General features: G+C 41.6%; 1 protein-coding gene across 1 annotated transcript in view; it reads left to right on the top strand.

Moving 5' to 3' along the window:
* Nucleotides 1–361: 361 nt before the first annotated feature.
* Nucleotides 362–23,472, top strand: part of LOC109867580 (copine-9-like) — a 224,315-nt gene continuing 201,204 nt past the window's right edge. The window contains exon 1 of the mRNA XM_031826680.1: nt 362–708. Coding sequence (XP_031682540.1) covers nt 632–708 — 77 coding nt within the window. The 5' untranslated portion in view covers nt 362–631. The remainder of the gene's footprint in view (nt 709–23,472) is intronic.

Here is a 23,472-nt window from a genome sequence, read left to right as displayed (position 1 = left end):
GGCATTTCACTGTCTATCTCGGGACAAGCACTGATAATTAGCGCAAGCTAATGTGTTATGGTGCAATGCATTTTACTGTTGTAAATGTATCATTGTTATTGCAGCTCTCCCTACCCAAATGATATGATCATAATATAATTCATTATATGCAATTGTACTTCTAATCATATTTGATATTTTTTTTAAACTACAGTACACAGTTGAGCTGCATAGACCACACACTCCAAATGCATATGAACTTATGAAATCCAACATTGTGCTGGCACCAACTTCCCGAAAGTCTCTGCCTCCACCTGCTGATAGATAAGCAGAAGTACGGAGCGAAGGACCCCTGTGTGCACTCTCTCGCTCTCTAGCTTTCGCTCTCTCCTCGATGAATGAAATCCACCATCGCCACACCTCCGAGCAAGGACTGTCTCGAGCGCTGCCACTTGTCTCAACCACAGGTATGCGCCTCTCACTCAACTCTGCGAAGACATTAGTCAACAAATGCCGATACTTGGTGCTTTTATAAAAACAAAATCCCATGTGAATGAATGGAACATATTTTCAAACAAGATATCGCTCAAGAGTATTTGCTGAACATAGCTGAGAAGTTCACATTTGAGAATAACTGATTTAAAGCCTGACCATGGCGACAATTGGAGATTTCGACCCGCTCAACTCAACGGTACCTGCGACCAAGATTGAAGTTACCGTCTCGTGCAGGTAAGATACTCATAACGTATCCAATAGTGTCATTATTGAAAGAAAATGTTATATATAAACTGTTGATAATGTTGTATAATGATAGATTATCACCTGGAATGAGTGCTGTAGCCTACATCTTAATTTGTATGGAGCCATTTGCGTTTCAATATTTGTGCGCATAATTTGTGTAGGTTACCTCAACAAGACTATCTTCAAACATATGTAGGCTAACAGTCGTGATTTCAAACCATATTGGTTTAATAAATGTATTTACATCTCTGTGCAAAACTCTGACTTTTGTAAGGAATTTGCATTAACAGTGGGTGAAGAGCTACGTGGGGGTGCAGCAGCATAACGGTATTTATTCTGAGTGATTTTGAGAGCCCCAACGCACGCAACTCACACAGATCACATGGATAGGCTATAGATATTAATACGCCGCTGTCCACTACATACAGTACACAGCACAAGAGCACGGTTGGACAGGTTCTTCCCACTGGGCACAGACATAATGTCAACGCCTTGTTTTGTTTTACATTTGGTTGAGTAATTTTCAACTAATGTGAAGTCAACGTGAGATAAATAAAAAAATTCACCATGTCGTTGGATTTAGGTTCAAAGTTGGGTGAAAAAAAAACATGAAATTCCCTTATTTTGATTACTTTTTGCAAATCCAAACAATTTTCCACATTGATTCAACGTCATCACATTTCATTTTTGTTGTTGAAATTACATGGAAACAACGTTGAATCAACCAGATTTTGCTCAGTGGGTTATGACATTAATTCAAATGAGCTAGAGAGGGTGTGTGAGAGGTAGGTGTGGGTGCTTACATTTATTCAGGTTGTGCCGTGCGCACTTCTCTATCAATTATTTTCGCAGTGAGAAGAATTGCTTAGGTAGGATACCACTGGAATCAAGATTCTGTTGATTCTTAGTGTATGACCGGGCAAATACAAGTATAGACTACACAGCCTACTTGTCGTATATAGCCTATTGAGCACTTAGTGCTCATTGGTGCTTATTTAGTGGACTCTTTCACCACTCTTGTCTACTTGAAAAATGCAAGTATGCGGCATATAAAATAGGCCAAATGTAAAAATTAAAAAAATGCTGGGTCAACTTGGGTAATTTCTGTAACCGAGCACTGGGTTATTTTGACCCAGCATGGTTGGGTTACTTGATTTGCCCCAAAATGTGGTTAGTTTGACCCAGCAGTGGGTTGCTTTTTCTCTTTTGCTGGGCAATTGTTATCCATGTATTTTTGACCCAGCAGTGAGTTATTACTTACTTTATTGCTGGGTTATTTTTTTCTACCTTCTCTCTATTACAAAATCCATTCATTTTCTAAAGGTACAAATACTTCTAACAATAACAACCAATGTTACAACGTCACTACACAGTCTATTAAATTCTTAAAATGAAATATGGCCAATCATGATAAATTGTAGATAAAATACAAAATGTTTATTTTTAGATATTAATTTCAGCTACAAAATGAAGTCATGCAAAAGATAAACACAATTAAAAACAACTTTAGAAGCACAATTCATCATTTGAAAATCACAGCAGCCCTACCAATTAAAGCCGAGGAAAGGGGCTGAAGAAAAGTAAACACTTTACCCTCCGCCAACCCCTACCAGGTATCAATTTTCAATAGGAATTTATGTAAAACAACAACGAAACAAAGTCTTCTGCTCCAGTGTCTGGCCTTTCTGCCCTTACAGTAGCGAGAGTATTTGTAATTAGTTACTTCCCACCTCTGATTTAAAGTATTCCATATGAAATAATATTCAATATTCCAAATGTATTCTCATCAATGCTTGGGTGGGCAGTCATCTTTCCAACTCGTTACACTGGGGTTGGGAAAAACACTCTCAGGATCATGTCGTCTTTTAGTATCTGGGGGACAAAGACATAACAAGCTTTTAGGGGACAGCCAAAATGGATAAACGTGGATGAACATTTGAGACACTACTTTAATTTCAATATGTAGCTGCCTGCACTCTACACTGGGGGTGGGAGAAACACTCAAGAACCATGTCGTCTTTAGTATCTGGGGACAAAGACATAACAAGCTTTTAGGGGACAGCCAAAATGGATAAACGTGGATGAACATTTCAGAAACAACTTTCATTTTAATATGTAGCTATCTGCATTCGGTACACTTGGGGTGGGAGAAGCACTCTCAGGGCCATTCAGCCTCTAGTATCTGAGCAGTGGGGAGACATAACATGAACACAGTTTAAGTAGTGTCAAAATGGATAGCTTCAATTTGAGACAATCATTTCATTTCAATATAACGTTAAAGTAACTGTCTGTATCCAGACTGAGACTAGCTAACGTAAACTCACGTAAACTCGTATATTGCCTTGGTCCGTACAATTGCCCTTATTTTAGTGCCCCAAAAACGTAATACTTCCAGATCAACTGTAATGTCAATACCATTGTAAAGCACAATTTCTCCCCTTTCCAACAGAATCAATTAAATGACCTAAACACTGCCCGTTTCTGCATAATTCAAGCAAGTAATGAGCCCCGTCGGGTCTTTTTATAAATGGCGCGTGGGGAAGCGAAACTAAGGAGAGATGTCGTATGGGGAAATGGCTTTTTTTTCACTCGATCTGTCCAACTTATCACCTTATCGCCTCTAAAATGTAAATAAAACACTATAAAGAGTGTATATAATGTGTCATTACATACCTATTTGAAGGTTAGTGTCAAATTTGAATCGGGTTTTTAGGGCGGTGCTAAAGTGATCTTAGAAGTAAACAGCGGCTTTGAGAATGATGATCGGATGCAATGATGACGCAAAAAAATGACTAGGTATCCTCCCCTTACCCCCGTCACTGTCAACTTCTTGTTTTTAAAGGATGAGAGAAGTGCTACACCTGGTGGAGAGAGATTGTAAGACAGAAATAGTTGCTGTACGTTACGACATGACACGCCACGATGTAACGGAGGGTCCGTTTTTTCAACTTTTCTCCAATACTATAGAGCCATTACCATGTCGATCAATGCTTGAATAGAAACCTAGTTCACACCCCCGATTTTGAAGTCAACACAGTCGCTACAGTCCCATTAGTTTTCTTTGTAGCATTGTTTGAATGTTGTGGTTGCGCACATTTGTACGGAATGGGGTGAGTTTACGTTAGCCAGCTAACTCAGAAACAAACATAGAATAAATGTACCACCATAAAAACATCAGTTATAAGCTTGCAATCTAGCAACAACCATGTTAAATGTACTCGGAGACAGGGAATATGCCTAGCTAGCTTCACAAAATCTATAGCTAGCTAGCTAGCCAGCTAAGTTAGCAAATGCTAGCTAAATCTCAAGCTAGCATTCATGCGGTTATTTGCTAGCGTGCTAGATAAGATTAGCTAAAATTGTCAATGACTGAGATAATTACATATTATGATAACTAGGTCTATTTAACCTGAATGGATAATTAGTAATGTAGGCTAGCTAGCTTTTTACTCACCGCCTTGCCCATTTGTCCATCAAAAAGTAATTCCACTCAGCACAAGCTGCACTGTCTGGTAGACTTGCTGCACAGCTGCAACGATCCTCATTCACAAGCTTGACGGATCACTTAGATCTTCTGGATTTGGCGGGAGAATTAACCCTCCCACTCAGCCAAATCTCAATAACCCAGCATTAACAACCCAACCTTTTTAAAGAAAACAACCCAACGGTCATCCAATCAACCCATCATTTTTTTGTGTAGACGTGAAAATAAATAAATTATGTTGCTTTCATTATTTATATCTATATTTTCCCCTTTAGATGTTGGTTGAATCACAATTCCCCTGATAAACTAGGCTAAACATACATTTGAATACAATCCCCTTGATTAAAGTAGAGTATAACATGCAGCTCATGACATCTGTTCAGCGACAGTTGAAAACAGTTTTAAAAAGTGTAGATCAGCTACAGATATTAGTTGAAAGAAATAGCATATGAAGGCCATTTTCTTTGAACAAGCATGTTTGGGTGGCAAATGTAAAGAAGTTGGCGAGTTTAGCATTTTCAGCCTACCTTGTACCAGTGAACAGACAGGGCTGGTCTAGAGGGGGTGGGGGGTGATGAGGGGGGTTTGTCTTCATTCCCTGACACTGACAGAATGGGGTTGGGTGAATTCCCCCATGAAACACTCACTCCATGGCAACTGGGCATCAGAGTGTACATGAGAGTGTAGAAACCCACAGGGTTGCTGCTCTGTCTTGACAGCAAAACACATTAATAATCAAAACAAAAACGCAAGTCCATATAAGGTCATAGCAGCACACTAAATCAAATCAAATCAAATCAAATTTATTTATATAGCCCTTCGTACATCAGCTGATATCTCAAAGTGCTGTACAGAAACCCAGCCTAAAACCCCAAACAGCAAGCAATGCAGGTGTAGAAGCACGGTGGCTAGGAAAAACTCCCTAGAAAGGCCAATACCTAGGAAGAAACCTAGAGAGGAACCAGGCTATGTGGGGTGACCAGTCCTCTTCTGGCTGTGCCGGGTGGAGATTATAACAGAACATGGCCAAGATGTTCAAATGTTCATAAATGACCAGCATGGTCGAATAATAATAAGGCAGAACAGTTGAAACTGGAGCAGCAGCACAGTCAGGTGGACTGGGGACAGCAAGGAGTCATCATGTCAGGTAGTCCTGGGGCATGGTCCTAGGGCTCAGGTCAGTTGAAACTGGAACAGCAGCATGGCCAGGTGGACTGGGGACAGCAAGCAGTCATCATGTCAGGTAGTCCTGGGGCATGGTCCTAGGGCTCAGGTCCTCCGAGAGAGAGAAAGAAAGAGAGAAGGAGAGAATTAGAGAACGCACACTTAGATTCACACAGGACACCGAATAGGACAGGAGAAGTACTCCAGATATAACAAACTGACCCCAGCCCCCCGACACATAAACTACTGCAGCATAAATACTGGAGGCTGAGACAGGAGGGGTCAGGAGACACTGTGGCCCCATCCGAGGACACCCCCGGACAGGGCCAAACAGGAAGGATATAACCCCACCCACTTTGCCAAAGCACAGCCCCCACACCACTAGAGGGATATCTTCAACCACCAACTTACCATCCTGAGACAAGGCTGAGTATAGCCCACAAAGATCTCCGCCACGGCACAACCCAAGGGGGGGGGCGCCAACCCAGACAGGATGACCACAACAGTGAATCAACCCACTCAGGTGACGCACCCCCTCCAGGGACGGCATGAGAGAGCCCCAGCAAGCCAGTGACTCAGCCCCTGTAATAGGGTTAGAGGCAGAGAATCCCAGTGGAAAGAGGGGAAACGGCCAGGCAGAGACAGCAAGGGTGGTTCGTTGCTCCAGAGCCTTTCCGTTCACCTTCCCACTCCTGGGCCAGACTACACTCAATCATATGACCCACTGAAGAGATGAGTCTTCAGTAAAGACTTAAAGGTTGAGACCGAGTTTGCGTCTCTGACATGGGTAGGCAGACCGTTCCATAAAAATGGAGCTCTATAGGAGAAAACCCTGCCTCCAGCTGTTTGCTTAGAAATTCTAGGGACAATTAGGAGGCCTGCGTCTTGAGACCGTAGCGTACGTGTAGGTATGTACGGCAGGACCAAATCAGAGAGATAGGTAGGAGCAAGCCCATGTAATGCTTTGTAGGTTAGCAGTAAAACCTTGAAATCAGCCCTTGCTTTGACAGGAAGCCAGTGTAGAGAGGCTAGCACTGGAGTAATATGATCAAATTTTTTGGTTCTAGTCAGGATTCTAGCAGCCGTATTTAGCACTAACTGAAGTTTATTTAGTGCTTTATCCGGGTAGCCGGAAAATAGAGCATTGCAGTAGTCTAACCTAGAAGTGACAAAAGCATGGATTAATTTTTCTGCATAATTTCTGGACAGAAAGTTTCTGATTTTTGCAATGTTACGTAGATGGAAAAAAGCTGTCCTCGAAATGGTCTTGATATGTTCTTCAAAAGAGAGATCAGGGTCCAGAGTAACCCCGAGGTCCTTCACAGTTTTATTTGAGACGACTGTACAACCATTAAGATTAATTGTCAGATTCAACAGAAGATCTCTTTGTTTCTTGGGACCTAGAACAAGCATCTCTGTTTTGTCCGAGTTTAATAGTAGAAAGTTTGCAGCCATCCACTTCCTTATGTCTGAAACACATGCTTCTAGCGAGGGCAATTTTGGGGCTTCACCATGTTTCATTGAAATGTACAGCTGTGTGTCATCCGCATAGTAGTGAAAGTTTACATTATGTTTTCGAATAACATCCCCAAGAGGTAAAATATATAGTGAAAACAATAGTGGTCCTAAAACGGAACCTTGAGGAACACTGAAATTTACAGTTGATTTGTCAGAGGACAAACCATTCACAGAGACAAACTGATATCTTTCCGACAGATAAGATCTAAACCAGGCCAGAACATGTCCGTGTAGACCAATTTGGGTTTCCAATCTCTCCAAAGGAATTTGGTGATCGATGGTATCAAAAGCAGCACTAAGGTCTAGGAGCACGAGGACAGATGCAGAGCCTCGGTCCGATGCCATTAAAATGTCATTTACCACCTTCACAAGTGCCGTCTCAGTGCTATGATGGGGTCTAAAACCAGACTGAAGCATTTCGTATACATTGTTTGTCTTCAGGAAGGCAGTGAGTTGCTGCGCAACAGCCTTCTCTAAAATTTTTGAGAGGAATGGAAGATTCGATATAGGCCGATAGTTTTTTATATTTTCTGGGTCAAGGTTTGGCTTTTTCAAGAGAGGCTTTATTACTGCCACTTTTAGTGAGTTTGGTACACATCCAGTGGATAGAGAGCCGTTTATTATGTTCAACATAGGAGGGCCAAGCACAGGAAGCAGCTCTTTCAGTAGTTTAGTTGGAATAGGGTCCAGTATGCAGCTTGAAGGTTTAGAGGCCATGATTATTTTCATCATTGTGTCAAGAGATATAGTACTAAAACACTTGAGCGTCTCTCTTGATCCTAGGTCCTGGCAGAGTTGTGCAGACTCAGGACAACTGAGGTTTGGAGGAATACGCAGGTTTAAAGAGGAGTCCGTAATTTGCTTTCTAATAATCATAATCTTTTCCTCAAAGAAGTTCATGAATTTATCACTGCTAAAGTGAAAGTCATCCTCTCTTGGGGAATGCTGCTTTTTAGTTAGCTTTGCGACAGTATCAAAAAGGAATTTCGGATGGTTCTTATTTTCCTCAATTAAGTTAGAAAAATAGGATGATCGAGCAGCAGTAAGGGCTCTACGGTACTGCACAGGTACCGTCCTTCCAAGCTAGTCGGAAGACTTCCAGTTTGGTGTGGCGCCATTTCCGTTCCAATTTTCTGGAATCTTGCTTCAGAGCTCGGGTATTTTCTGTGTACCAGGGAGCTAGTTTCTTATGAGAATTTTTTTTAGTTTTTAGGGGTGCAACTGCATCTAGGGTATTGCGCAAGGTTAAATTGAGATCCTCAGTTAGGTGGTTAACTGATTTTTGTCCTCTGGCGTCCTTGGGTAGGCAGAAGGAGTCTGGAAGGGCATCAAGGAATCTTTGTGTTGTCTGTGAATTTATAGCACGACTTTTGATGTTCCTTGGTTGGGGTCTAAGCAGATTATTTGTTGCAATTGCAAACGTAATAAAATGGTGGTCCGATAGTCAAGGATTATGAGGAAAAACATTAAGATCCACCACATTTATTCCATGGGACAAAACTAGGTCCAGCGTATGACTGTGACAGTGAGTGGGTCCAGAGACATGTTGGACAAAACCCACTGAGTCGATGATGGCTCCGAAAGCCTTTTGGAGTGGGTCTGTGGACTTTTCCATGTGAATATTAAAGTCACCAAAGATTAGAATATTATCTGCTATAGGAATTCAGGGAACTCAGTGAGAAACGCTGTATATGGCCCAGGAGGCCTGTAAACAGTAGCTATAAAAAGTGATTGAGTAGGCTGCATAGATTTCATGACTAGAAGCTCAAAAGACGAAAATGTCATTTTTTTTGTTGTAAATTGAAATTTGCTATCGTAAATGTTAGCAACACCTCCGCCTTTGCGGGATGCACGGGGGATATGGTCACTAGTGTAGCCAGGAGGTGAGACTAAGATCTATTGGTGAGCCAATCAAGACAGCCCTAGCCTATCAACAGAGCGTTTTATTTATTTATTTATTTTTATTTCACCTTTATTTAACCAGGTAGGCTAGTTGAGAACAAGTTCTCATTTGCAACTGCGACCTGGCCAAGATAAAGCATAGCAGTGTGAGCAGACAACAAAGAGTTACACATGGAGTAAACAATTAACAAGTCAATAACACAGTAGAAAACAAAGGGGGGGTCTATATACAATGTGTGCAAAAGGCATGAGGAGGTAGGCAGATAATTACAATTTTGCAGATTAACACTGGAGTGATGAATGATCAGATGGTCATGTACAGGTAGAGATATTGGTGTGCAAAAGAGCAGAAAAGTAAATAAATAAAAACAGTATGGGGATGAGGTAGGTGAAAAGGGTGGGCTATTTACCAATAGACTATGTACAGCTGCAGCGATCGGTTAGCTGCTCAGATAGCTGATATTTGAAGTTGGTGAGGGAGATAAAAGTTTCCAACTTCAGCGATTTTTGCAATTCGTTCCAGTCACAGGCAGCAGAGTACTGGAACGAAAGGCAGCCAAATGAGGTGTTGGCTTTAGGGATGATCAGTGAGATACACCTGCTGGAGCGCGTGCTACGGATGGGTGTTGCCATCGTGACCAGTGAGCTGAGATAAGGCGGAGCTTTACCTAGCATGGACTTGTAGATGACCTGGAGCCAGTGGGTCTGGCGACGAATATGTAGCGAGGGCCAGCCGACTAGAGCGTACAAGTCGCAGTGGTGGGTGGTATAAGGTGCTTTAGTGACAAAACGGATGGCACTGTGATAGACTGCATCCAGTTTGCTGAGTAGAGTGTTGGAAGCCATTTTGTAGATGACATCGCCGAAGTCGAGGATCGGTAGGATAGTCAGTTTTACTAGGGTAAGCTTGGCGGCGTGAGTGAAGGAGGCTTTGTTGCGGAATAGAAAGCCGACTCTTGATTTGATTTTCGATTGGAGATGTTTGATATGAGTCTGGAAGGAGAGTTTGCAGTCTAGCCAGACACCTAGGTACTTATAGACGTCCACATATTCTAGGTCGGAACCATCCAGGGTGGTGATGCTAGTCGGGCATGCGGGTGCAGGCAGCGACCGGTTGAAAAGCATGCATTTGGTTTTACTAGCGTTTAAGAGCAGTTGGAGGCCACGGAAGGAGTGTTGTATGGCATTGAAGCTTGTTTGGAGGTTAGATAGCACAGTGTCCAAAGACGGGCCGAAAGTATATAGAATGGTGTCGTCTGCGTAGAGGTGGATCAGGGAATCGACCGCAGCAAGAGCAACATCATTGATATACACAGAGAAAAGAGTCGGCCCGAGAATTGAACCCTGTGGCACCCCCATAGAGACTGCCAGAGGACCGGACAGCATGCCCTCCGATTTGACACACTGAACTCTGTCTGCAAAGTAATTGGTGAACCAGGCAAGGCAGTCATCCGAAAAACCGAGGCTACTGAGTCTGCCGATAAGAATATGGTGATTGACAGAGTCGAAAGCCTTGGCAAGGTCGATGAAGACTGCTGCACAGTACTGTCTTTTATCGATGGCGGTTATGATATCGTTTAGTACCTTGAGTGTGGCTGAGGTGCACCCATGACCGGCTCGGAAACCAGATTGCACAGCGGAGAAGGTACGGTGGGATTCGAGATGGTCAGTGACCTGTTTGTTGACTTGGCTTTTGAAGACCTTAGATAGGCAGGGCAGGATGGATATAGGTCTGTAACAGTTTGGGTCCAGGGTGTCTCCCCCTGTGACAGATAACAAACAAGGATGGGGTATTATGTCAAATGTAAAGTAGACTTATTATTAGTTAACCTTTAGAAAACCTTATCTGTGCTTATTTATATGTTCTAACTTTGTACTTGTAAATTATGTCACACACAACAAAATCAATCACAATTATACAACAATCCTACGTTTCTCAGTTTTGATCCCATTGAGCCTACATGGAGAGAGATTATTTTCTCTTTTCAGTTCAGTTACTCTTGGTGTCCTACAGCAGGACGGCTTGTGTTCTCCCTTCATCAAAAACAGGTGTCTGTCAGCCTACCAGATGTTGAATGATGTCTATCCACCTCGGAGTCTGAACTCGGTCTGATCTGAGAACACATTGCAACATAAAATAGGACTGGCTCTTCCACCAATTTCTTTCATCACTCTAGTTTGAAAGATAGATGTCAGCTTGATGACCCTCAAAAGCAGACTAAACATTTGATTCTTGAAAGATGCGTGGCATTTCGATTTTTTTGATTATGACAGCTTCGACATCAAAGGTAGGCAAACATTTAACATTAAAATGCCAACATTTTGCTCTGATTTATGCCTTAAAGGGGCAATCCGGGACTTGAAAAACAACAGTGTTCACCTCGCCTCTAGTTTTTGTAAACACCTGAGGGATGGGTTAGGAAAAATGTAAACACTCTTAAATGTATAAACAGAGCTATGGATGCAAGAAAATCTAAATTATAGATTTAACTATGTTTTGAAGCTAAACGGTGTTTGTTTTCAATCACATTGTTTACAAACAATGCAGTAAAACAACCTTATATTTCGGATTCTGATGGGGTACGATTGTTGAACTCAGCTCATGAGGCATTTATAAGTTATATTCTCCAAGAATCAATGGCTATATATATTATTGATTTATAGCCATTATATATTGTATATAATTGATTTAAAAGTCAACAAATGCTAAAAATGTATCCAAATGTTGACCCAAAGTGTTTGAGATCCCAGCGACTGTGGGACACATGTTTCATGCCAATCTTTGAGGGGCTTCTGGGACCCCATTTTTTAGGCATTCTCACATATGTGTAATACAATTCTTAGCTCCAACCGGTTCACTGCCATTTTTGGGGTACTTCCCCTAGACCAGAATGCTACCACGCGTTGATGTCATCTCTGCCTCTGGAGAAGGTTAGGTACACTCCGCATGGGTCCCGACAAAAGATTGACTTAACCTGGTCTCCATTAATTCAATGCGTGGAGAGCCTGTCTTTTACTTGGTGTAACTTGCGTATTTTGGTAAGCAGTCATGTCTGTTCTAGTGGCCATATATTGTGCTGATAAGATTAAACTATAATTATAATACTGATTATATTTTTATTGAAATTTTCCCATTGTTTTTGTTTCTGTTACTGTTTGTTTCTGTCCTATTTTAATTTAATTGACTTTTCTATGACATCCTTGTATGATGCCTTGGTGGGTGAATGGGAGGGAGGGATTGGAGGGAGGGATGGATGGATGGGGGAATGAGGGTTGGGTTGTACTGTTCTCATATCTGAAAATAATAAAGTACAATAATGGTTGTACCAATCCCAGATTGCCCCTTTAAACATCCTGGCCTCTGTACACTGCTGTCTTGGATAAGCTTGCTGTCCTCGGTTGAAGCTACTGATAAGCGTTCTATAGAGTTCATGCTTATGTTCCCTCCATTTCTCTCTCTCCCTCTCCATCCTCGAGGCAATCCCTATTCCCCCAAACTCTCCCTTTCTCTCTTTCCGAGCTTCTCTCTGCGTCTTCTTACTCTCTCTGTCTCCTTCTTTCTATTCCCCTTCTCTCTTTTCTTCAAGGTTTAACCCACTGATGTCTCACATGTTTCCTTCAGTAGTATCGCTTCGAGCCATTGCAGGGAGGGAACCAAATGAATTTAAATGGATTACTCTACCCATTCAGACTAAGACGCATAACACACATTGTTAGAGAGAGTAGGAGAGGGAAAGATAGCGTGGAAAGAGCAGGGATACAGATACCAGAGAGACCCTGTGTGTGTGTGTGTTTCTTTGATTAAAAATAAGAGTAAACGAGAGAGAAAGTGTGTGTGTGTATGAGCACACACGTGTGTGCTTGAGTGTGTGTCTGTGTGTGTGAGCGAGAGCTCTCTGTCTCTCGCTGGTTTCTTATATAAGAGCTGAGGCTCCTGCCACCCAAACGGAGCTCCAGTGAGATCCTATTAGACAAGCAGAGCGTGGCAGACACTGCAGGAGTTTACCTTGATTACCACCAGGAGAGGATTGTTTCAATGAGTGGCCCGTAAAATACATTTCCCCCCTATCTCGCCAGTAAAGCACCTATTAAACTCAAATGTCCCACTACTTTAGCTGCAACTGTTGGTTTGGTACGATGCCAATTAGGGTCTTGATATAATAACAGAAGGAATAGAGTTCCAATCATTTCTCATATTTCCCATACATATCCAATTTAATGATTTGCTAGAGCTAGAGTGAAGCCTCAACCAACCAGAATAGACATTTTTTTGAATAATTATTTATCATTACTGTTTATTATTACAGTCATTCTATTAAGCCCTAGAAGATGCATTCTTTAATCGGTTCACTTGTTGTTATGGACCAACCTCAATTGTGACCGACCTGCTCGATTCGGTCTTATGTAGCAAAATTTGACATTGTGTTCATTACATTGGATAAAAGTAGATACTCAGAGCTAGAAAATTGTATATCATAAACTACAGTTGAGGAACAATGGGAAAGTAATTTTGCTTTGAAAGTTGCTAAACTTGTAACCTCACTTTTGAGAAAATGGCCCTTGAATGTTTTGGAGAACTGGAGAGAACTGGAGAGCTTTTCTTTGTCTACACCCATTCAGCATCGTTCACACCCTTTTAAGCTTTAGCCCCACCGATCTCTTTAAGGATTCACATGTGAGACTATGTACTAAACAAACAAAGATTTAAAGATTAAAGGCTGGTTTATATTACGAGTGTGTTCGTAAATTTAATCTGGAGTGCCAGAGTGTGCTCTAGGCGTTTGTAAACTCAGAGCATTGTCAGATTGGTCTTTCATAAATTCAGAGCGTTTCGCTCTAGGGGCGCACACTGGACGCTCTGGCTGAAAAGTAGGGCTGATTCAAGTGTTCTAACCTAGCAACAGCAGTCAAGCACCCAAGCTAACTGGCTAACATTGGCTAGCTTGCTAGCTACTTTCAGAAACAAATGAGAGAACAAGTCACTTTGACCATTTTACTCGCCCGAGCAGAGCTGGTTAGTTTGTTTTTATATTATCCAGAGCATTGGTGACTGCAACTGTGCTGCTGGCAGCAATTTAATTATGCTTTTTTTTGGCCAACGTTTACTGACACCGGCCATATTCAACAGGTGTTGAGCGTTCGTAAATTCGTCAGTTATTCTGCACTCTGGCACACTCAGACAAGAGTGAACTGAAAACAGTAGATAGCCAGAGCGAATTTACCAGTTACATCTATCGACATTCTATTGAAATAGAGTCTTTTGTTTAGACATGTAGCTAGCTAAACAATGAACCATAATCCCAACTCTTAACGTTACTACCCTGCATGAATCTACAGGTAGCTAACCAACCAGGTTCAATGTTAGCTAGCTAACATTAGGCTATAACTAGCAATGCAAATGGCTCTGAGATACAAATAATATTACTACACAGATCATACACTTAACGTTAGCTAGCTAGCCAGCCAGCTAACAGTACATTTTAACGTGAAATGAAAACAACTATCTGACAAAATTCGAAACGTGTAATATCTGAAAATGTAGCTAGCTAGACTCTCTTACCTGTATACATGGATGGACGCTGCTCCCTCTCTGTCATGGATACCATGGTTGCTCTTAGTTTGAAGCTGTAATCCGGAGCCTTCTGTGTGTTCTCTTTTCGACTCCGTCTGCATATTTGCAATCAAACGCCAGAATCTCCTTAGCTATCATACTCTAATTCCACTGATTTCAAAACTCGGTCCTCCAGAAAGAGCAACACTTAAGCAGTTCTACCACGTGATTGTTATTAAGGTAATGAAAGTTCATATGTTCCAGAATGCATTTCTGCCCCAAAAAAAGTATACTTTAAAATGGCGCTCCGTGAAATAGTGACATATGACTAATTTCTTGAAACGAGTTACAATTTATGTTTATGAAAGCCTCATAAGTATCTATATATCATTGCATAATGTGGATTGTACTGTGATATTGAAGGTTATTCCAAACCATTTTATACAAAAATATAAATGCAACATACAACAATTTCATTGATTTTACTGTTACAGTTCATATGAGGAAATCAGTCAATTTAAATAAATAAATTAGGCCCTAATCTATGGATTTCACATGACTGGGAATACAGATTTGTATCTGTTGGTCACAGATACCTTAAAAAATATGAGCTTCACAATGGGCCTCATGATCTCACTGTATTTTTGTGCATTCAAATTGCTATCGATAAAATGTGATTGTGTTCGTTGTCCGTAGCTTATGCCTGTACATACCATAACCCCACCGCCACCATGGGGTACTCTGTTCACAACATTGACATCAGCTTATGGTAGAGAAATGAACATTAAATTATCTGACAACAGATCTGGTGGACATTCCTGCAGGTCAGCATGCCAATTGCATGCTCCCTCAAAACTTGAGACATCTGTGACATTGTGTTGTGTGACACACCTGTCAGGTGGATGGATTATCTTGGCAAACGAGAAATGCTCACTAACAGGGATGTAAACAAATTTGTGCACAATAAGTTTTTTGTGAGTATGGAACATTAATGGGATCTTTTATTTCAGTTCATGAAACATGGGACCAACACTTTATTTTGTTGCGTTTATATTTTTGTTGAGTAAATATTCCTCAATGTTGATGTATGAGTCCTGGGTGAATGAATCTTGGAACATACTCCAATCAGTATTCTCTAAACAGTCCTGCAGCATTGAGTCTGCCTCCTCTGTCCAGCGCCTCGCTATTTTCTGTGTTGGTGACTCCCTCTTTAGTTGCTGGTTGTAGGCGGTGAGTAGGAACAGAGAGACGTGATCGGATTTGCCCGAAGTATCTTTGTATGAGTCACGGATGTTTGTATACAGTATATGGTCCAGCATGTTATTTTTTCTTGAGGGGCAGGATACATGTTGGTGATATTTATTAACTCCAGATCGGGTGAGCAGGAGCTTGAGATGTTTTAAACCTCGGTATACCAGAACAGCTGGTGCTCTCACGCATGGTTCAGTGTTGCTTTTCTCGAAGCAAGCATAGAAGGCATTTATTTTGTCTGGTAGGCTCGCGTCACTGGGCAGTTCACGGCTGGGTTTACCTTTTGTAATCCGTGATAATTTGCAAGCCCTCCCACATCCGACGAGCATCAGAGCCTGTATAGTATGATTTGATCTTAGACGCTGTCAATCCAGACTTAACTTGTTGTGGGTTACAGCCGCAGTAAATTAACTATCCATTTTTCTCCTTCCACGTTGTGAATTATGTCCAGAGAACTCATAACCCCTCGTTGTTTATGCCTTACATAATAATGTTGAATAAGGTTGTGTGAAATAAACAGGCGGTAAATGTATTGCAGTCGTAAAATGATATAGTTATCTTTGTTTGGGCACTGTAAAAAGCAGTGTTTTAAGTCATATAGTTCCGGTACATTATTCAAAGATGTTCCTATGATGTGAAAAATCATCGCCTGTTTTACTTTGTTCAAACAATCCATGCCTGATAGGTTGGAATGAATTGTACTTTTCTATTTAGAATTGTAATGTTTTGTACTCCGTCCTCTACCATCTTGCGTTGCTTCGGCCTGAACACTATGTTTGATATACAGTGGGGCAAAAAAGTATTTAGTCAGCCACCAATTGTGCAAGTTCTCCCACTTAAAAAGATGAGTGGTCTGTAACTTTCATCATAGGTACACTTCAACTATGACAGACAAAATGAGAAAAAAAATCCAGAAAATCACATTGTAGGATTTTTAATGAATTTATTTGCAAATTATGGTGGAAAATAAGTATTTGGTCATCTACAAACAAGCAAGATTTCTGGCTCTTCTGTTCTCCACTCGTTACTTGTATTAATGGCACCTGTTTGAACTTGTTATCAGTATAAAAGACACCTGTCCACAACCTCAAAACAGTCACACTCCAAACTCCACTATGGCCAAGACCAAAGAGCTGTCAAAGGACCCCAGAAACAAAATTGTAGACCTGCACCAGGCTGGGAAGACTGAATCCGCAATAGGTAAGCAGCTTGGTTTGAAGAAATCAACTGTGGGAGCAATTATTAGGAAATGGAAGCAATACAAGACCACTGATAATCTCCTTCGATCTGGGGCTCCACGCAAGATCTCACCCCTTGGGCTCAAAATGATCACAATGATCACAAATCCCAGAACCACACGGGGGGACCTAGTAAATGACCTGCAGAGAGCTGGGACCAAAGTAACAAAGCCTACCATCAGTAACACACTACGCCGCCAGGGACTCAAATCCTGCAGTGCCAGACGTGTCCCCCTGCTTAAGCCAGTAAATGTCCAGGCCCGTCTGAAGTTTGCTAGAGAGCATTTGGATGATCCAGAAGAAGATTGGGAGAATGTCATATGGTCAGATGAAACCAAAATAGAACTTTTTGGTAAAAACTCAACTCGTTGTTTTTGGAGGACAAAGAATGCTGAGTTGCATCCAAAGAACACCATACCTACTGTGAAGCATGGGGGTGGAAACATCATGCTTTGGGGCTATTTTTCTGCAAAGGGACCAGGAGGGCTGATCCGTGTAAAGGAAAGAATGAATGGGGCCATGTATCGTGAGATTTTGAGTGAAAACCTCCTTCCATCAGCAAGGACATTGAAGATGAAACGTGGCTGGGTCTTTCAGCATGACAATGATGATCCCAAACACACTGCCCGGGCAACGAAGGAGTGGCTTCGTAAGAAGCATTTCAAGGTCCTGGAGTGGCCTAGCCAGTCTCCAGATCTCAACCCCATAGAAAATCTTTGGAGGGAGTTGAAAGTCCGTGTTGCCCAGCAACAGCCCCAAATCATCACTGCTCTAGAGGAGATCTGCATGGAGGAATGGGCCAAAATACCAGCAACAGTGTGTGGAAACCTTGTGAAGACTTCCAGAAAATGTTTGACCTCTGTCATTGCCAACAAAGGGTATATAAATCATCTTGAGCTTAGGGGGGCGCTATTTCATTTTTGGATAAAAAGACGTTCCCGTTTTAAGCGCAATATTTTGTCACAAAAAGATGCTCGACTATGCATGGAATTTTTCTTTGGAAAGAAAAAACTCTGACGTTTCCAAAACTGCAAAGATTTTCACTGTGAGTGCCCTAGAACAGAAGCTTCAGGCAAAACCAAGATGTTTCTGCAACCAGGAAATGAACAGGATTTCTGAGGCTCCGATTTGCATTATCTCCTTATATGGCTGTGAATGCGACAGGAATGAGCCTACCCTTTCTATCGTTTCCCCAAGGGGTCTGGAGCATTGTGACGTATTTGCAGGCATATCATTGGAAGATTGACCATAAGAGACTACATTTTCCAAGTGTCCGCACGGTGTCCTGCGTGGAAATTGGTGCACAAAACTCAGCTGCTGGTATTTTTCCATGGGATTCTGAGAAAAACCATGCTTCCACGAACGGCATATCAATGAAGAGATATGTGAAAAAACACCTTGAGGATTGATTCAAACAACGTTTGCCATGTTTCGGTCGATATTATGGAGTTAATTCGGAAAAAAGTTCGACGTTTTGGTGACTGAATTTTCGGTTCGTTTCGGTAGCCAAATGTTTCGGAGCGATTTGTCCTACACAAAGAATCTTTCAGGAAAAACTGGACATCTGCTATGTAACTGAGAGTCTCCTCATTGAAACATCTGAAGTTCTTCAAAGGTAAATTATTTTATTTGATTCCTTTGCTGGTTTTTGTGAAAATGTTATGTGCTAAATGCTACGCTAAATGCTAAGCTAGCCATCAACACTCTTACACAAATGATTGATTTTCTATGGTTCAAAAGCATATTTTGAAAATCTGAGATGACAGTGTTGTTAAGAAAAGGCTAAGCTTGAGAGCAGGCATATTTATTTCATTTCATTTGCGATTTTTAGAAATCGTTAACGTTGCGTTATGGTAATGAGCCTGAGGGTGTAGTCACTCTCCCGGATCCGGTATCGGTAGGATCAAGAAGATAACAAAGTATTGAGATAAACTTTTGTTATTGACCAAATACTTATTTTCCACCATAATTTGCAAATAAATTCATTAAAAATCCTACAATGTGATTTTCTGGATTTTTTTCCCTCAATTTGTCTGTCATAGTTGAAGTGTACCTATGATGAAAATTACAGGCCTCTCATCTTTTTAAGTGGGAGAACTTGCACAATTGGTGGCTGACTAAATACTTTTTTGCCCCACTGTACATACTAAGTCGTGTACACGTGAGGGACTTGGTATAGAGGAGCGTGGGGGTAGTGGGGGGTAGTGTAGCGACCTTAACCCAACACGTAGTGACCTCATCAAGAGGTTCAAAACCCTTGGTGCAATGGTTAAGGTGTTGGCCTTACAGTCCCTGGACCTGGGTTCGAGTCCAGGTCGGGGTTACCCCCTGAATTCGCTAAACTAAATAGGTGGTGAAGCTTTTTCTCAAGAGACAACCATAGCGTGCTCTTAAGGTGACCTCAGTGGTTTAACAGAAGATAACAAGTAGGTCAACATTGAGCTGGCGATGGGGTGGCGGTGTGAGAGAATGTCAATCACAGCAGGGAAGCACTCTGATTGGATGCGTTCTCCTCATGTCCCCATTGGGCCAGGAAGGGATGAGACAGGTAGGAGAGGTAGTCATTCTCTCAACAAAATGGTCGATCAAGACCTTAGAGTCCCATTGAGACCAAGGTATCTTTTGCGAAAGAGTCCTACATCTTACAATTACATAACAATTACACAATCATGTCAGCATAGGAGCATAGCAAATTCAACAAGAGAATACAAAAATGCAAAACACAATCATGAAAATCTACCACATTCTATCGTAAAGACATTCTGAAAGGCAACAATACATCCTGTAGGGTAACAACTGTAGGTTATTCTGAAGATTGTTTCATAAATTAGGTGCGAAGAAATTAATAGGGATGCATCCCTCTACAGGGACCAACATCAGCGGAAATTTCTGAGTGACAACTAATAGTACTCGATACAACTCAAACTTTCATTAAAACACACATGCAGGGTACTCAATTAAAGCTACACTCGTTGTGAATCTAGCCAACATGTCAGATTTTTAAAATGCTTTTCGGTGAAAGCATGAGAAGCTATTATCTGATAGCATGCAACCCCTGAAATACCCAAAGGGGACGTAAACAGAATAATTAGCGTAGCCGGCGCCACACAAAACGCAGAAATAAAATATAAAACATTCATTACCTTTGACGAGCTTCTTTGTTGGCACTCCTATATGTCCTATAAACATCACAATTGGGTCTTTTTTTCGATTAAATCTGTCCATGTATACCCAAAATGTCCATTTATGAAACCCGTCTGATCAGGAAAAAACTGCTTTCCAAAACGCAACGTCATTTTTTTAAATTAAAAAAGTTGCCTATAAACTTTGACAAAACACTTCAAACTACTTTTGTAATCCAACTTTAGGTATTAGTAAACGTTAATAATCGATCAAATTGATCACGGGGCGATCTCTATTCAATAGCAGCAAGTCTTGAAAATATTAGTCCATATTCTCCCTTTCATAACTTCCTCCGGTGTACCCGAAGACAGGAAGTGCCTATTCCTCATTTCACCAAGGATAAACTTCAACTCAATTGCCAGTACTGGCGACATAGTGTGGAAGCTGTAGGCATTGTAAACTGGACGCTATCTACTTTCCCTTGCCATAGACAATACAGAGACTGGCGGAGGGATATTTTTTTTGTGTTTTTTGTGAACAGTTTTCCTTGGGATTTTGCCTCCTACACACGTTCTGTTATAGTCACAGACATGATTTAACCAGTTTTAGAAACTTCAGAGTGTTTTCTATCCACACATACTAATCCTATGCATATACTATATTCCTGGCATGAGTAGCAGGACGTTGAAATTTTGTGCGATTTTTTACAAAAAGCTAAAAAAATTCGCAGCCTCTTTAAGAGGTTTTAAAAGCTGTTCTTCCTACCTGTCAGTTACAGACAGAATTTCAAGAATCTGTCTGGACCCATATCCACAAAGAGTCTCAGAGAAGGTGTAGTGATCTAGGATAAGTTTAGCCTTTTAGATCATAATTAATAAGATTATATGGACAGATCCTAGATCAGTCTCCTACTCTGAGATAATTTGTGCATACGGGCCCTGGTCAAAGGAATAGGGAGTTTATCATTAGTGCTTATTGCAAACAGGTTATTTATTTGTCATTATGCTGGCTACAAGACGGGCTACACAGCCTCCTCTTCCTAGTATCCTTCGTAGTATTCTTCCTAGTATCCCGATGGCTAATGTCCAATCGCTGAGAAAATAAACTTTGAACTCAGAGTAAGGCTTCAATCGCAGAGGGACATCACGTGATGCTGTGTCCTTGTTTTTACAAAGGGACATCAGGGGATGCTGTGTCCTTGTTTTTATAGAGACGTGGCTTATGGGCGATACACCTGACTCTGCTATTCAACCAGAAGGGTTTTCCCTTTTCCATATAGATCGAATGGCAGGTTCTGGTAAGAGTAGGGGGAGGGGTATGTTTCCTTATTGACAATTCCTGGTGTACCGAAGTTTAAAACATCTCAAGCTCCTGTTCAGCAGATCTGGAGTTCCTAAATATCACCAACAAGTATCCTGCCCCACAAGAAAAAATAACTTGCTGGACCATCTATATACAAGCATCCGTGACTCGTACAAAGACATCCCCGCCCCCACTTTGGCCAATCTGATCACGTCTTTTTGTTCCTACTCCCTGCCTACAAGCAGCAACTCAAGAGGGAGCCACTAAAACAGACAATTGTGAGGCGCTGGACAGAGGAGGCAGAGTCAATGCTGCAGGACTGTTTTGAGAACACTGATTGGAGTATGTTCAAAGATTCATCCAACTAGGACTCATCCATCAACATTGAGGAATATTTACTGAACAAAAATATAAACGCAACAAAATAAAGTATTGGTCCCATGTTTCATGAGCTGAAATGGCGTTCTGCATTAGCATCGAATAGCCCCCGTGATATGGAACTTTTCAGGGATGTTAGGAACAAATATACACAGGCAGTAAGGGAAAGCTAAGGCTAGCTTTTTCAAGCATCACTTTGAATCCTGTAGCACAAACTCAAAAATGTTCTGGGACACTGAAAAGTCCATGGAGAATAAGAGCACCTCCTCCCAGCTGCCCACTGCACTGAGGCTAGGAAACACTGTCACCTAGTCTACCTGGTTAAATAAAGTTGAAATAAAAAATATATAAAGATAAAATAATGATGCAAGAAATGTTCCATACACAAAAGCTTATTGTGCACACATGTTTTTACATCTCTGTTAGTGAGCATTTCTCCATTGTTAATATAATCCATCCACCTGACAGGTGTGGCATATCAAGAAGCTGATTAAACAGCATGATCATTACACAGGTGTTCTTTGTGCTGGCGACAATAAAATGTGCGGTTTTGTCACGCAACACAATACCACAGATGTCTCAAGTTTTGAGGGAGCATGCAATTGGAATGCTGACTGCAGGAATGTCCACCAGAGCTGTTGCCAAGAATTTTATGTTAATTTCTCTACCATAAGCCGCCTCTAACGTCATTTTAGAGAATTTGGCAGTAAGTCCAATCGACCTTACAACCACACACTTGTAACAACACCAGCCCAGGACCTCCACATCTATCTTCTTCACCTGCGGGATCGTCTGTAATTAATCCCTTTTGTGAGGAAAAACTCATTCTGATTGCCTGGGCCTAGCTCCCCAGTGGGTGGGCCTGGCTCCCAAGTGAGCGGGCATATGCCCTCCCAGGCCCACCCATGGCTATGTCCTAACCCATTCATGTGCAATCCATAGATTATTGCCTAATTAATTAATTTCAATTGCCTGATTTCCTTACGTGAACTGTAACTCAGTAAAATCGTTGAAATTGTTGCATGTTGCATTTATACGTTTGTTCAGTATACATCATCAGTCACAAGCTTCATTAGGAAATGTGTTGATGATGTTGTACCTATAATAACAATCCGGACATACCCCAACCAAAAACCATGGATGAACTGAGATATCCATACCATGCTGAGAGCCCGTACTGCAGCATTCAATGTCATCAGAACAAACCCAAATGACTCAGTGGCGCGAGACACGTACAAATAGACACGTACGTGTACAAGGAAAGTAAGGACGCAAAAAGACAATACAGAATCAAACTTGAATTGATGTTCGATAACAAAGGACTACAGACTAACATGGACTACAAAGGCAAATCCAACTGTGTGGTGCCCACCGAATCCTCCCTCCCATATGAGCTTAACACACTCTACGCTCGCTTCAAGGGAGACAATACCGAGCTGTCCAGGAAGACAGTAGCTGCTCTGGACGACCAGGTGCTTTCGCTCTCTGAGGCTGACATGGGCAAAACTCTTAAAAGAGTGAATACTCACAAAACTGCTGGCCCAGATGGCATCCCTGGCCAAGTATGTGCTGACGAGCTGGCTGGCGTCTTTTCCGACATCTTCAACCTTTTCCTGTCCCAGGCTGTAATCCTCACATGCTTCAAGGAGAACACCATCATCCCAGTGCCCAAGAGAATACAGGTGACATGCCCAAATGACTATCGCCCCGTCGCACTCACCACAGTCATCATGAAGTGCCTCGAGAGGCTGGTCATGGCCATCACACTGGACCCACTCTAATTTGCCTACTACTCCAACAGATCCATGAAAGATGCCATTTCCATCGCTATTCACACGGCC

The sequence above is a fragment of the Oncorhynchus kisutch genome, linkage group LG1, assembly GCF_002021735.2.
Source record: "Oncorhynchus kisutch isolate 150728-3 linkage group LG1, Okis_V2, whole genome shotgun sequence".
In the NCBI taxonomy this organism is placed as follows: domain Eukaryota; kingdom Metazoa; phylum Chordata; class Actinopteri; order Salmoniformes; family Salmonidae; genus Oncorhynchus; species Oncorhynchus kisutch.
Note: the sequence above shows the minus strand (reverse complement) of the source record. Positions and strands in the feature narration are given on the sequence as shown.